General features: G+C 44.8%; 1 protein-coding gene across 1 annotated transcript; it reads left to right on the forward strand.

The window, feature by feature from the left end:
- Window positions 1-113: 113 nt before the first annotated feature.
- LOC113429921 (uncharacterized) lies at window positions 114-9,136 on the forward strand. The gene is given in 4 exon segments (XM_087953188.1): window positions 114-204; window positions 6,881-7,445; window positions 7,448-7,540; window positions 7,543-9,136. Coding segments are annotated over 3 exon segments (1,413 nt in total). The 5' UTR covers window positions 114-204; window positions 6,881-6,967; the 3' UTR covers window positions 8,385-9,136.
- Window positions 9,137-15,545: the final 6,409 nt, after the last annotated feature.

Below are 15,545 nucleotides of genomic sequence, written 5' to 3' on the forward strand. Positions count from 1 at the left end.
GCGGGGCCCGAGAGGAACCGCCCCGCCCCCTCCCCGAAGCCCCGCGATCCCTTCCTCTTCTCTGCTCATTCGGCTGCTGGAAGTCATCCGGGTTGGATCTTCGCTCTTGCTGCTGCCGCAGCCGCCGCCGCCGCCGCCTTCCCCCGCGATCCCTTCCCTGCATCGGCGCTGAATCCTTCGGAGAAGGCTGCCCGCTTTTGCCAGGTAGGGATCTTTAACTCCACACACCCCCCTCCAAAAAAAACAAAACAAAAAACCCTTCCGGTCTTCAAGCGCACTGGCCAAAATTAAAAAAAAACACAAAAACAATAATGGATCGACCTGTAGCTTGTTGGATCTATTTAGAAAGAGCCTTGAAAACCTGACAATGGCAGGAAAGTTTGGCCTCTTTTTCTTCTCGGTCGGGAGGTTCTCCATAACGGAAAGGTTTGTTTTGGGGAGAAGAATTTCGGGCCCCGGATTCCAGCCGGGGGTTGCGCAAGAAGCAAAGAAGAAGAAGAAGAAGAAGAAATGTAGAGACACTTTTAACGACTTAAAAGCCAACCCAATCAACGTCTCAAACAGCCCCACACAACAGGCGCCATAAATATCACAAACAGCACACAGAGAGAGAGAGAGAGAGAGGTTCCGTGGCGATGGGCTCCAGCACGAGTCCGAAGACAAACCCCTCTGGTCCCGGGGATCGACACAGACTGGATCCTGCAAAAGGCTCTATCTATCTATCTATCTATCTATCTATCTATCTATCTATCTATCTATCTATCTATCTATCTATCTATCTATCTATCTATCTATCTATCTACCTACCTACCTACCTACCTACCTACCTACCTATCCTATCTATCTATCTATCCATCCATCCATCCATCCATCCATCCATAGGATAGATCAGATAGATAGATAGATAGATAGATAGATAGATAGATAGATAGATAGATAGATAGATAGATAGATAGATAGATCTATCCATCCATCCATCCATCCATCATCAGGGTAGATGGATGGATGGATGGATGGATGGATAGATAGATAGATAGATAGATAGATAGATAGATAATGATAGATATATCTATCCATCCATCCATCCATCTATCTATCATCGGGATAGAAGATGGATGGATAGATAGATAGATAGATAGGATATATATCATCTATCTATCCTATCTATCCATCCATCTCTCTATCCTATCTATCTATTCTATCTCTCTCTTCCTCTTCCTTCTCCCTCTTTCTTTCTTTCTTTCTTTCCTTTCTTTCTTTCTTTCTTTCTTTCTTTCTTTCTTTCTTTCTTTCTTTCTTTCTTTCTTTCTTTCTTTCTCTCTTTCTCTCCTTCTTTCTTTCTTTCTTTCCTTCCTTCCTTCCTTCCTTCCTTTCTCTGACTCTCTCTCTCTCTCTCTCTCTTTCCTCATTCCCAAAAGCAATCACTCAGGTTCTCCCAACCCAGAAAGGATCCTCTTTGTGCTTAATCTTAGAAGAAGAGGGAATAAATATCCTCAGTTTTTTGTTGTTTTTAAATATTTCTCTTGCTTTTTGTTTGACCAAACTGGGCAGAACTTCTGTAAATCAATTGCTTCTTTGTTTGGCCCTTGAAGAAGCCCGGGATGTCAGCGCCTCAGGTTGACTGACGAGTGTTTCACAAAGTTTTCAATCGAGCCGGGTCTTGTTAGGAAGCGGTAGAGAGGAAGCCCAAGAGAGAGAAATGGAGGGAAAAGGAAGGGAAAAGGCGAATTGAGCTATAAAGGAGAGAAGGGAGAAAGAGGGAACTAAGAAGAAGAGGAGGAGGAGGTACAGGTTGGTCGGTGGCCTTGTTCGCAAACTGCAGCACTGAAGGAAGGGGAAATGATGAAATACAAGAAGGCAGAAAAACCATGTTAATTCTATTTAATTTGCAGACATGATATTATTCCGATTAAAATCGGAATTCCGATTTTTTGGGGAATCGCCCGGGCGGGCGGGCGAGCGGGCGGTGGGGGGTCTCTTTTGGCCGGCCCCGATTTTTTTTTCAGAGGGGAATATCATGCCTGATTTGCTTAACCGTGAAGGCCATGATGTGAAATTGGGTTTTGCCTGTAGCACACTCTCTGAGCTGGGATCGGTCTTCATCCCAGAAGTTACAGACCCCTCAGCTAAACCCTGATTTGTTTAACGGTGATTTGTGAAGCTTACATACCTGGGGGAGTAATTCCAGTGGTTGGGTGGAGAATTCTGGTGAAGCAGTATGGAAAATTACTAATAAAGAATGTACTCACTTAGCAGAAATCCCCTGACCCCATGCCTTGCTTCTTGTAAAAATATTGTGTAAAGCCATGAACTAAGGAACTGGAACTAACCACATTACTGTAAACAAAGGTGGACATGGAAAATAACAGATGGTATAAGATAACTGAGGAATCAAAAATTGTACTTCTCATTTCCTCTATATTTCCTTTATAGAAATGTATACAATATTCTCCTTTTTTGGTAAAATGTAACAGAAGGAACGCCCCGGCCTAAGCTGAGGTCATGATATGTATAAAAGTAATGTTTCAGTGAAGCAGTTGAAAAATAACACATAAAGCATTTTTCATATTTAGCACAAGTCAGCAAGTCATATTTAGCAAAAATCCCCAATTTCCCCGAAGCTTTGCTTAACATAACATTGTGAAAACCCACAAAGTTGCTGAACTCGGGAACTGGAACTAACCACGTTACTGTAAACAAGGGTGAACATGGAAAATAGCTGATGGTGTAAGATAACTGAGCAATTAAAATTGTACTTCTCATTTTCTCTATATTTCCTTCTCAGAGATATATACAATATTGAACTTGTTTGGTAAAATGTAATAAAAGGAACGCCCCATCCTAAGCTGAGGTCATAATAGGTATAAAAATAATGCCTCAGGAAGAGCTGGGGGTTCAGAATTTGCCCTGCTAATACTCTGAACCTTTTGCGCAAATAAAAACCTGTATTCCCTAACCTTTCGTGGTCTTGTGTCCTGATTTGGAAGCAAGAATTGCTGCAACATTTAATGGCAACCGCGGCAGGACACAAGGGGCCCTGAGGCCCGCTGGAGGGTCCATCCCGAGTGCCAGTGCATCGGTGAGTTGAAGGGAACATCCCAGGCGCCATCGGTCCTTTGAATCTGAGGGACTTCCCGAGACTGCTGTTCTCTGGCGGCGGCGATTGACACCTCCAAGAACCACAGGTGAAAGGTGAGGAGACCAGGACATCTTCCAGCCGGCCGTGGAGAGGGAAGACACCTGCAGGCAAGTATTGGATTTGGGAAATAATCCCTCCCTGTAAGCAGGGACGGAGGAGAGGACTGATCACCCTCTCTTAGGAAAAGGTGGGAGGACTTGTCAGGAGTGACTTAGGTGAAAGACTACTGCGCTTCCCATTGGTGACTATGAGTGTCCAGCGCCGTGGGCCAGTAGAAAGCGAGTGGCGTTCACAGTTCCCATCAGAGAGACCGTGCGCATCCGGCTCCCTGGGTCGGACGTGAGTGTGTGTAAATCCCTGGTGTGTTCAGAAAAGGAGGGACCCCATACCCTCCTCGCCAATCCCTTTTCCCAACTGTCTTGTCTGGTGACCTGGGTGTCTTACTGCTTCTCCCAGGAGGCATCCCTGAGGCCCAAAGGCCCCAAAATGGAGGTTGGGGAGGTGCTGTGTGCCCCTCCCAGGTTCTGTTTTATTTCCTTCCTGGGCCCCAGGGAAGCCTTCTGGGAGCAAAAATAGAAGGCTCCCCTGAGGCCCAGGAGGCTCAAAAACAGAGCACGGGGGGAATGCTGCAAAAACAAAAAAAGCCACGTCCACCCAGTCCCATGGCCACGCCCACCTAGCCACACCCACATAATCTGTTCTTTAAAAAATTTGAATCCCACCCCTCCGTTAAGCCAAAAGAAACTGGATAAGGACAGAGCCCAAAGCCTGACCTGGGCAGGTAGGACCGTCTGGTGGATAACGTAAAGCTTTGGAGTCCTTGCTGAACCCATGTACAGGTAGTCTGGGAGAAACTACAAGGTAGTCTGGGAGAAACTTACAACAGGACTGAAAAAAGTGACACAAAAATAACAAAGTCACGAAAGCAGAATAAATTCCCTTTAATGCCTCCAACTTGGGCCCCCAAGGTCCAATTATCCTCGGCTGGATATCAAACTCTCCAAAACCAGTCTACGAAGGGAACAAATGCAGTCCGAACCCAAAGTAAAGATAGTTAGAAATAAAACAACAACAACATAAACCACACTGAAGTAATTAACACGACAGGCCAGGATGATAAATTGCAGACTTCCACAAAATAACGCAGCAACCACAGTTGGGGGGGATGCCAAAACCCAGATAAGCCGCGACAAAGATAATGCATGCTTTGCTTCCAGTAAGGAGCTGTGTGCAAACGCCCCTCTTATATCCTGTTCTCCCAGCTGCAACTAATGAAAGGGATCAGGGCCCTTTTCTCTCCCGTAGGCCATGTTTCTCCCTTCTCCATTCCTCCCTGTGTGCCCTAGGATGAAGAAGGGATGGTCCTGGTCTTTTTGAATGCCCAGCCGGACTGTGCCCTTCCCCCATTTCTTCCACAGCCACCAGAGCCACATTCCCACTCCCTGTCAGCTGCTCAATCTCCCCCTCAGAATCAGACTCCAACAAGGGCATGACACTTATGACCACTTTTCACACTTACGACCGTTGCAGCATCCCCATGATCACGTGATTTACTTTCAGATGCCGAACAACTGACTCCCATTTATGATGGTTGCAGCATCCTGGAGTCACATGATCCCCTTTTGCAACCTTTTGTGGGGAAGCCAGATTCATTGAACAACTGTGTTACTAATGTAACAACTGCAGTGATTCCCTTAACAAATGTGGCAAGAAAGGTCATAAAACGGGGCAAAATTCTCTTACCAAGTTTCTCACTTAGCCACATAAATGTTGGGATCAATTGTGGTCATAAGTGGAGGACTACCTGTACAGTTAGTCCTCGACTTATGACCACAGACCTCAAAATTACCAATGCTAAGTGATTCAGTTGTTATGGGAGCTGTTCCTCATTTCATGCCCTTTTTGCCACAGTTGTTAAAATAAATCATGGCATTCATCAAATGAATCTGCCTTCTGTCAACTCATAAAATATTTCTATGGTCTTTTTTAGAGTTGCCAACAGAAAGGGAGGGGGGAGACGTACGGCAGCGTGCAAACCGAAAGTGCATTCCATAAATAGTTTTTCAAAGATAGTAACTAGGTGACTGAAGTTTCTGCCACTCAAAATTTTAACTGGAGAGCATGATTGATGACTCTTGGCTATGGATGTGTCCCATTGGAGAATATGAATTACGATACACCCAGGGGGTGGAGGGAAAACCAGGGTCAAGGGTGACAATGAATGATGTGCCTCAGAGTTGGCTACACCCAGGCAGTGCCAGATTTTAACTCCCAATAAATCCTTTTGAAGTTTTGGAAGTTTCGCTCAAGACTCATGATTTAAATGGGGGTGACTGCCGGAATCCTGACACCTTCCCTCATTGACTTTCCTGATCAGAAAATGGCTGGGAACGTTGCAAAAGGGGACCATATGACCCCAAGACAGTGAAACCCTCAAAAATACATGCTAGTTATCAAGTGGCTGTGGGGATGCTTCATGGACGAAAGTGTTATAGCCCGCTGGCAGCTGACAGAGCTGGCAGCAGAGTGGGACAGTAGTGAGGAGGTTGGGGAGGAACCCGAGCCGGTTCTGGAGGCTGAGGAAGGCCCGGATGAGGGCTCTGCATCAGAGGCAGCAATGGGGCCAGGGCAGGCTGGCAGTCATCAGCTGCCTTCAGGTTCAGACAGCAGTGATGCGGAGGAGTCTCTGGAACCAGTTGCCAGCCTGCACATGTGCAGACCTACCAGAGGACAAGAACAATTGAGAAAGCAGGGTTGACTCGGGAGTAAGCCCGCACCTTGGAGATGATTGGCCCCTCCCATAGGACATAAAAGAGGAGCGAACGGGATGTGAGTTTGTCTGGTCGGTTCAAGCTTTGAAAAGTTCTGTTTGACTCTGTGTCAAGTTTGGTCTTGCTCTGCATTTGGCAATTAGTTCTGTGGCCGCATTCCAAGTGCGATAAGGTGGGTGTTTATAAACATTCCCCTGAAAGGCTGTTTGTGAAGCCTTGCAGGCTGTGAATGAACGTGGAAATAAAAGAGGTCTTGCCAGGATTAAGATTGTGTTTTATGCTTTCTGAGGAAGCCTAGGTTAGAACAAAAGGTGAAAACTGGTCATTCCGTCTCTTTTTCAATGCCGTTGTAACTTTGGTCACTAAACAAATGGTTGTAAGTCAAGGACTTCCTGTACACCCTCCCTAAACCATAAAGGAACCATGGGAAGCCATTTTAGGTGGCGGCCATCTTGATCTGTGTCAACAAAGAACAATGTCCACAAATATCTACATAGGATTTACTGTCCACATGTATGGATACATGCAAGTCCTGTGCGGGTTATTACAGTGGATCTCACATATCATCTGCATCACACACACACACGCACAAAATCCCAAAGGAACGAAAGGAAAAGATGGAGATTATCCCACTTCAGTCAGGCAAAAGGGGAGCAACAGAGACTCTTGTCAGCCATCCCTCCCCACCTGCTAAGAAAGGGGAAGGGGGATCTTTCCGAAGAGGATCCCAGCATTGCTTTGAGGTGGGGGGAGGCTTTGGGAATCTTACCAGGGCTCATGGAAGGGATCTCCTAGCTCAGGGGTCTCCGACCTTGGCAGCTTTGCTGGCTGGGGAATTCTAGGAGTTGAAGTCCGCCAGGCTTAAAGTTGCCAAGGTTGGAGTCCCCTGTCCTAGCTATTGTTTGGGATACTTGGGTTCAGAAAGAGAAAGGATCTAACTCTTTCCTTCACTTCTTTTCCCTTCGTCCAGCAGGAGCTACGTGGAAAAAAACAAACAAACAACCTCTCACCAAACATTGGACTGCAAAGCCCTTCAATTGAGCAGCCTCCAGAAACCATGCATGGGGGGAAACCCTCTGAGCAGAGTTCCCCTCAGAGGAACCAGGAAGGATTGTCTACATGCTCCAAGTGCGGGAAATCCTTTACTTACTGGTCCCTCCTTTTGATCCACCGGAAGCTGCACACGGGGAGTGGATCCCACCTGTGTTTTCTTTGTGGGAGCTCCTTTCCTGGAGTCTGGAGCTTTGACAAACATCTCCGGAGCCACCCTGGAGTGAAGCCTTACAAATGCGGAGGGTGCAGGGAGCGTTTTGCTAAAGGCTCGGACCTTGGAGCCCATCAGCGAATCCACCAAGGAAGAAAGAGATCTCAGGAATGCCGGAAGTGGAGGAAAAGATTGTGGTTATGTCAAAAATCAGAGCTTCACACACGAGAGAAACATTACAAGTGCAGCCAATGCGAGAAGACCTTCCCTCAGAAGTCGCAGCTTTGGCTCCACCAGAAAGTTCACCAGGAAATAAAGTCTTACAATGCGTGCAGGGGGAAATTGCCCCGCGATCCTCTCTTCGGAGTCACAAGAAAAGAAACCGAAGGGAGAAAAATGAAGAGTGTCCAGAATGCGGGAAATGTTTTGCACCAAGGCCTCCCTGATACGACATCAGAGAATCCACTCTGGCAACAGACCCTATCAATGCTCAGACTGTGAGAAAGAATTTGTGTATTTTTCGGACCTTTGCAGGCACGAGGAACGGCACAGAGGAAAGAAACACTATAAATGTGAGGAGTGTGGGAAAAGCTTTTCTGGCAAGTCCTATCTTCGTTCACACCAGGATGGCCACACAGGGGGGAAACCCTACAAGTGCACAGAGTGTGGGAAGTGCTTCCTTGTAAAGGGAAGCCTGTGTCAACACCAGAAGATTCACTCGAGGGAGAAGCCCTTTCAGTGCATCGAGTGTGGAACATTTTTTCTTACCAAAGGAGGCCTCACACGTCACGGGCAAGTTCACAAAGGAAGAAAAGATCACAAATGTTTAGACTGTGGGGCAGTATTTGCTTATTTGTCAACCCTGAGAAAACACAGCCTGATAAAGCACGTAGGAGTGACCTCTCTGAAATGTTTGGAGTGCGGTAAATGTTTTTTCAGGAATGACAGCCTTGTGAGGCATCGGAGAATTCATACCAGAGAAAAACCTTATGAATGTCTGGAGTGTGGGAAATCTTTTGCTTACAAGGAATATCTTCACGTCCACGAGAGGCTTCACACAGGAGAGAAACCTCACACCTGCAGGGACTGTGGGAAGGACTTTGTGCGTATTGGTGACCTTCGGACCCATGAGGAGATTCACACAGGGATAAAATCTCATAAGTGCTCTGAGTGCGGAAAACTTTTTGGTTGGAGTTCATCTCTCCGGAGGCATAAGAAAATTCACAAAAGGCTGGAAAATGAAGCCAAAAGGAAAAAAGAAAAAAATTGAATTTCAAAATAATTATGTTAAGGCTGGAATGGAAAAAAGAAGGTTATTTTAAGAGGGGAAAGTAGCCCTTATCAACAAATGAGTCCCAGCCACCAAAACCAACACAAGACCCAAAACAACACATGACACCACCACCAATCTCCTTCACCAGACTCAAACCCAAACCCATCCCATAGATGAAAGGCAACCACCGTCCAGAAACCAGACCACGGCTGCATCACCAGCTGCCACACAACCCGACCCCCAAACCAAGCAAACTGACACACGCCATAAACACATATCCAGGCCTCAAACTCAGAGCCAAACCAAAACCCGGAACATCACATCACAGCCACCCGCTCAGAATATCACATCACAGAACTCAGGAGGTTACACCACAAAACCTCAGGATGTTACAACACAGCCTACAACCCAGGAGATTACTGTACAAGACCTAGGATGTCACAACAATAGAACTCAGAAGGTCATCACACAGCCCATGACCCAGGTCATTACAACCCAGGAGATTACAGCACAAGACCCAGGAGGTCAAAACAATAGAACTCAGAAGGTCATCACACAGCCCATTACCCAGGTCGTTACAACACAGGAGGCTGATAGACACACAGCCAATACCTCAGCCACACGTGTTCTTACGAAAAAGCCAGCCAATCTGCCAACATCAACTCCATCAACCAATCAAGAAATGACAACACAGCCAACCTCCCTACCAGTATTTATAGAGAGACGGCAGCTCCGATCACGCTTTGCTCGCTGCAAGCACGAAGCGAAATATATATATGCAGGTCTTGTGTGTTCGGTCTCTTTTCCCATGTAAGAATGAGAGCATCTCGGCAATGTTTCGACGAGGTCTCACTCGCCATCTTCAGGCTGGTGCTTTCGGCTTTGTGCTACGAAAACATTATATATATATATATATATATATATATATATATATATATATATATATATATATATATATATATATACACATATATACACACACACACACACACACAGAGGTTTTCGCGGGTATTTGTATGTGAATCTTTGGTTATTCGGGTTTTCTCCCACGTAAAATTGGAAGTATCTAAAATTGGAAGTACCCCCACCCAATCAGAACTCAGCCAAGCCCCCACCCAATCAAGTCACACCCCCACTAGCAGTTAAAAGGAAGAAGCAGCTGCAAGCTCACATTACTCCGAGAAGCACAAAGCCGAAGACACAAGCCTGAAGATGATGAATGAAACTTCATCGAAACGTCGCCTAGATACCTCCAATTTTACGCGGGAGAAAACCCGAATAACCAAAGATAGATAGATAGATAGGTAGATAGATATATTGCAATTTCAAAATAATTATGTTAAGCTGAAATGAAAACAACAAGGATATTTTAAGAAGGGGAAAAATCTATTTATACATAAGTAAAGGATGGGTCTCTCAAAGTGAGAATGAGAGAATATGATAAAAATAAAACAACAGACTGTGATAATCAGAATCCATAGGATGCTTTATTATAAGGTATTGCAATACCGGCCCCCAATCCGAAACATCAGTTTAGGAGAAAGGAGACACCCCCTTCCAGTAATTACAGCCTTATATAGGATTATCACGTTTAACAAATTACATAATACTTCCTGTTTTTCATACATAGAAGTTATACAGATTCTCATAAGAAAGTTATGGGTGTTTTTCATAACTCCTCCCAGACTTCTTCCATGGAAATTCCCCAACTTTCCTCATCTTCATCATTATCAGATATCCTGTTTTTCACTTAAAAGATTACATGGTAGATCATTAATAACCCTATAATGTCAAGGCAACCTCTTACGAAACACCATACCATTTTCGAAAGACACTTAGGATAGATAAGAAAATTAAATTAGAAATCCAATCAAGCCCTAGCAAACACTCCCCGCCAGCCCTCCGAACAATCCCAAATGAGGAATAAATCCATTAAGCACAAGAATCACACGAGGCACAAACCATTAACCATATTAGAAACACAAAGCTATTGAAACACAAATTCTTAAGGGAAAAAGGGTATAAAACCATCCAGTTATTCACAGTAATGGCTTAATGGCTTTGTTCTGGTTTGGATCTGAGTGAGAGCTAATCCTATCACTCTGGATCTAAAGGTCTTTTGTGATAAGCTGGCCCATTCTTTTGTCTTGTAGATAAGCTGGCACCAAAATATCCGCCGGGGCTGAGTTTCTGTTTCCCTTAAGATTTCTCTTTCTCTTTTAGGGGAAATATTCCGCCTTTTCAGTATTTCCTAGAATATTTCATTCTGCTTAGGAGAGGGGTGGGTGCTAACTTCCTACACTTCCTTGCCTACTTCAAATAAATAGAAACACTAATCAAAGTCTCTGCCGCTTACTGAAAAGTTGTTCAAGGAAGCCCCCCTCCCAGTGGTGGGATTCGAAAGTTCCCCCCACCGGTTCTGAGGGTGTGGCTTGGTGGGCGTGGCTGCAGGGGGCGTTGCATGACTCGCGTGTGTGCCAAATGTGTGCTTTGTGCACACATTAAAACAATAAAAATTTGGCGCTCTGTGGCGCCAAACAGCTGAGAGGTTAAAAAGGACTTGGGAGCAGGGGCGGGTGGGTGAGCCCAACTGTCAGAGAAAGGAGCGAACCGGTTCTCTGCCAGCTGATCTTCAGCGCTACCGGTAAGCCAGAACCGGGCCGAACCAGTAGAATACCACCACTGCCCCCCTCCCTTGCTCCCTCCATCATTTGTACCAGGGATGGGGGACTAATAGTAATAGTAAATAAATAGAGAGGGAAATTGTATCTCTTTGAGGCCTGACAAGGCACCCCTTGATGTGAGTGGCATGAAGTTGGCCACGCCCACCCAGTCACATGATCACCAAGCACGCCCAGTTACATGACCACCAATCATGCCCGCCCAGTCACATGACCACCAAGCCACACCCCACCCAATCACATGACCACCAAGCCACGCCCAACAAATAAGCCGTGCCCACAGAACCAGTAGTAAAAAAAAAAAAAAAGTTGAATCCCACCACTGGGGACTATGGCCCTTTTATGATTTGTGGACTTCAACTCCCAGAATTCCTGGGCCAGAAGCACAGAAATAGTCCACCTTCCCTCCCTCCCCCCATGGTGGTCTTCTATGGACATTGGGTGGTACCTCAGGGATATTGGGGGTTCAATGGCCTGCTGAGGTAATGGTCCGTGCCAGCTGCACGACTGCCCCATTGAGACTGTTAGAATTATTAGGTTCCTGATCAACAACATGTACTTAGAATCGTTTCAATTTCACTGAACTGGAAAGGCTCAAATACCAGTCACATTCCTACATGGCAGGAGCAAAAGAGGCAATTTTTTTTCCAGCTGCTGAGCAGCACTTCAAATTCTTAGTAAGACCACACCTAAGAGTATTTATTTATTTATTTATTTGATTTGTCAATTGTTTACAAGATAATAAGTATAAGTGTATACATAGTTGTGAATACATGAAATGGGTACATATAAGAAAAATAAAAGAAACAATAGGACAGGGACGGTAGGCACATTGGTGCGCTTATGCACGCCCCCTACAGACCTCTTAGGAAAGGGGTGAGGTCAATAGTAGACAGTCTAAGGTTAAAGTTTTTGGGGTTTGGGGAAGAAACAACAGAGTCAGGTAGAGTATTCCAGACATTGACCACTCTGTTGCTGAAGTCGTATTTCCTGCAATCAAGTTTGGTGCGGTTAACCTTGAGTTTGTATCTATTGTGTGCCCTTGTGTTGTTATGGTTGAAGCTGAAGTATTCATTGACAGGTAGGACATTGCAATGTATGATTTTATATACCATACTTAGATCAGACCGAAGACGGCGTAATTCAAGGTTTTCTAGTTCTAGAATTTCAAGTCTGGTGGCATAAGGTATTCTGCAACGAGTAGAGGAGTGGAGAACTCTTCTTGTGAAATATTTCTGGACTTTCTCAACTGTGCTAATATCAGATACGTAATGCGGGTTCCAGACTGATGAGCTGTATTCGAGTATTGGTCTAGCAAATGTTTTGTATGCTCTAGTTAGTAGTGTGATAATACCAGAGAAAAAGCTACATAGGATTAGGTTAACAACTCTTAATGCCTTTTTGGCTATGTAGTTACAGTGGGCTCTAGCACTTAGATCACTTAGATATTGCATACAGTTTTGGTCACCACACTATAAAAAGGATGTTGAGACTTTAGAAAAAGTGCAGAGAAGAGCAACCAGGATGATGAGGGGACTGGAGGCTAAAACATACAATGAGCAGTGACAGGAACTGGGCATGGCTAGTCTAGTGAAGAGAAGGACCAGGGGAGACAGGATAGCAGTCTTCCAATATTTGAGGGGCTGCCAGAGAGAGGAAGGGGTCAAGCTATTTTCTAAAGCACCCGAAGGCCAGACAAGGAACAATGGATGGAACTGAACAGGAAGAGATTTAACCTGGAAATAAGTGAGAACAGCGAGAACGATCAACCAATGGAATAGAAGTTACCATTGGAAGTCGTGGGAGTGCCATCACGAGACTTTCAAGAAGAGATTCAGAAATGGTCAGAAATGGTGTAGGGCAGGGATCCCCAACCTTTTCGACGCCGCGCCCGGTTCCGGCGTCAGCTGGGCGCCCGGCCCGGTTCGGCGTCAGCTGGGCGCCGCCATCTTTTTGACGAAAAATCACTTCCGTGACGTCACGGAAGTGATTTTCGTCAAATATGCGGCAGCGCTCGGTGAGCTTTTTCAGGTAGAAATGGCTTTCTACCCAGAAAAGCTCACGGAAAGCGCTAGCGCCGCCATCTTTTTGACGAAAAATTGCTTTTTTACCAAAAAGATGGCGGCGGCCAGCAACCAGCGGCCCGGTAAGGCTTGTTCACGCCCGGTTCGACCGGTCCGCGGACCAGGCGGTTGGGGACCCCTGGTGTAGGGTGTCCTGCTTAGGTGGGGGATTGGACTAGATGACCTACAAGGTCCCTTCCAACTCTGATTATCTGTTATCATGAGGATTGGGATGGTATTGCTCTTCTCCATCTCTTCTGGACAAGCGCTCTTAAATTCTGCAGGTCAGGCAGGGCCTAATTGTTATACAGTGGGTGGGCATCCTTAAGTCTTTTTCAAACACACCTATATCTTTGTGTTAAGATTGCATAACAGAAATCGCTACACCAAAACAGAAACATTTAAGCTAAAAGCCTGGAGAGATTCTCAATCATCCAGGTCAAGCACCCAGAGGTGCTTTTTCTGGAGGCAACTGGACTTTCTTCTTTTTTTTCTTTTGAAGACGTTTCGCTTCTCATCCAAGAAGCTTCTTCAGCTCTGACCGTGGGGAATGGAAGGATTTATATGCCTTGCAGACAACTGGTCATTTGCATCCTTTTAAAGCAAGGGTCTTCAAACTAGGCAAGTTTAAGACTTGTGGGCTTCAACTCCCAGAATTCCTGAGCTAACAGGACTGGAGGAGGAATTCTGGGAGTTGAAGTCCACAAGTCTTAAAGCTGAGTAGTTCTCCTGGTTCCTGTACTCTGCAATTTTCCTCTGGAAATCCATTCCTCCTCCCACACCATTCAAAGGGTGTTCATCCCAAATTGGATAGCTAAAAGTCTGCAGAAATTCTCAGTCACGTCCAGGCTAGAATTGTCCCAAAGATGCTTTTTTCAAGAGGCAACTGGACTTTGTTTTATTTTTGTTTTGATTCTGTTTTTGAAGACGTTTCCCTTCTCATCCAAGAAGTTTCTTCAATGCAAATGACCAGCTGTCTGCAAGGAATATAAATCCTTCCATTCCCTACTATCCTGTCAGAACTGAAGAAACTTTTTCGATGAGAAGCAAAATGTCTTCAAAGAAAAACATTTTAGCTAAACCATTTCCATGATCCTCAGATGCCTGGAGGCCATCTAAACCCTCCTATGTGTCTTCCAGGTACCTTCCCCACTTTTTCTTCCCAGCAGCCCCTGGGTTCCTCCTGACCCCCCACAGGAAGTCCCTTTCCTCTCTGTTCCCCCCTCCACCCTTGTTTACGGCGATGTGGTGAGCTTTAGTTCCTCAGTACAGTTGGAATACAGGAAGTTACAGATATTTCTTAATATGACTTGCTACAGGAACAGAATAATGTTTTAGATACTTTTATATGAAAAATGTATTTCATCCTGTTCTTCCCCCGCTTCATGTTCGTCTGTGAGTCAGGCTGACTCACAGACAAACACAATACAGAAGCCTGATGATGGCAGATGAGATTCTGCCGAAACGTTGCTACAACTTTAAAAGCACAACTACAATGACGTGGGAAAATACTCGAACAAAGCTGAATGCCATACATGTAAGTACCCGTGAAAACTTAAGAAAACACACACACACATATATAAGGTATATTTTTATAACAAAAACAAATAAAACCTTTGTTTTACATTTTCATACATATTTTACTTATATGTTTATAATCGTTCTAAGTATTTTATATCACATGTATCACTTATCCTTAACATTATAATTATTAACTTTCAATGATATATTTCACATTCATTTCCTTACTCTATCTAACTCATTCGTTTATCAGTAATGATATATTATACTGTACTTACATATTTCAATTTCTTACTCTTCTATCCAGCCATTTATAAAATAAATTCCAAATTTTATAATAATATTTTTCTTCTTGTTCTCTAATTGCCATTGTCAATCTATTCATGTCTGCACATTCCATTATTTTCTTAATTATTTCCTCATCCATGGGAATTTTCTCATTTTTGTGCAAATACAATCCTAGCTGCTGTTCGTACACAAGTCTTAAAGTGGCCAAGTTTGGAGACCCCTGCGTTAATGATTTTTTTTTTCCCTAGTCGTCACCTCGCTATTTATACTTTCAGTTATAGGATAATGTTACTTATCAACAATTGACTTTATTTGCAGCTGTTTTCCTGGTGGATAAAAACCTCCCCAGAAGGAATTTAACCATCCTTTAGGACAGGGGTGTCCAACCTTGGCAACTTGAAGACTTGTGGACTTCAACTCCCAGAATTCCTCAGCTAGCAAAGCTGGCTGAGGAATTCTGGGAGTTGAAGTCCACAAGTCTTCAAGTTGCCAAGGTTGGACACCCCTGCTTTAGGACAAGAAGATAGAGACGGCTTTGACTCGTCAACCTTCACACCGGAGGGGGAGGCAACCCCCCCATCTAATAGCCAAGGGGGCGTGGCTGC

This window comes from Notechis scutatus, chromosome 2 (genome assembly GCF_049901735.1).
Source record: "Notechis scutatus isolate UNSWTSFEM ecotype Mainland chromosome 2, rNotScu1.2, whole genome shotgun sequence".
NCBI lineage: Eukaryota > Metazoa > Chordata > Lepidosauria > Squamata > Elapidae > Notechis > Notechis scutatus.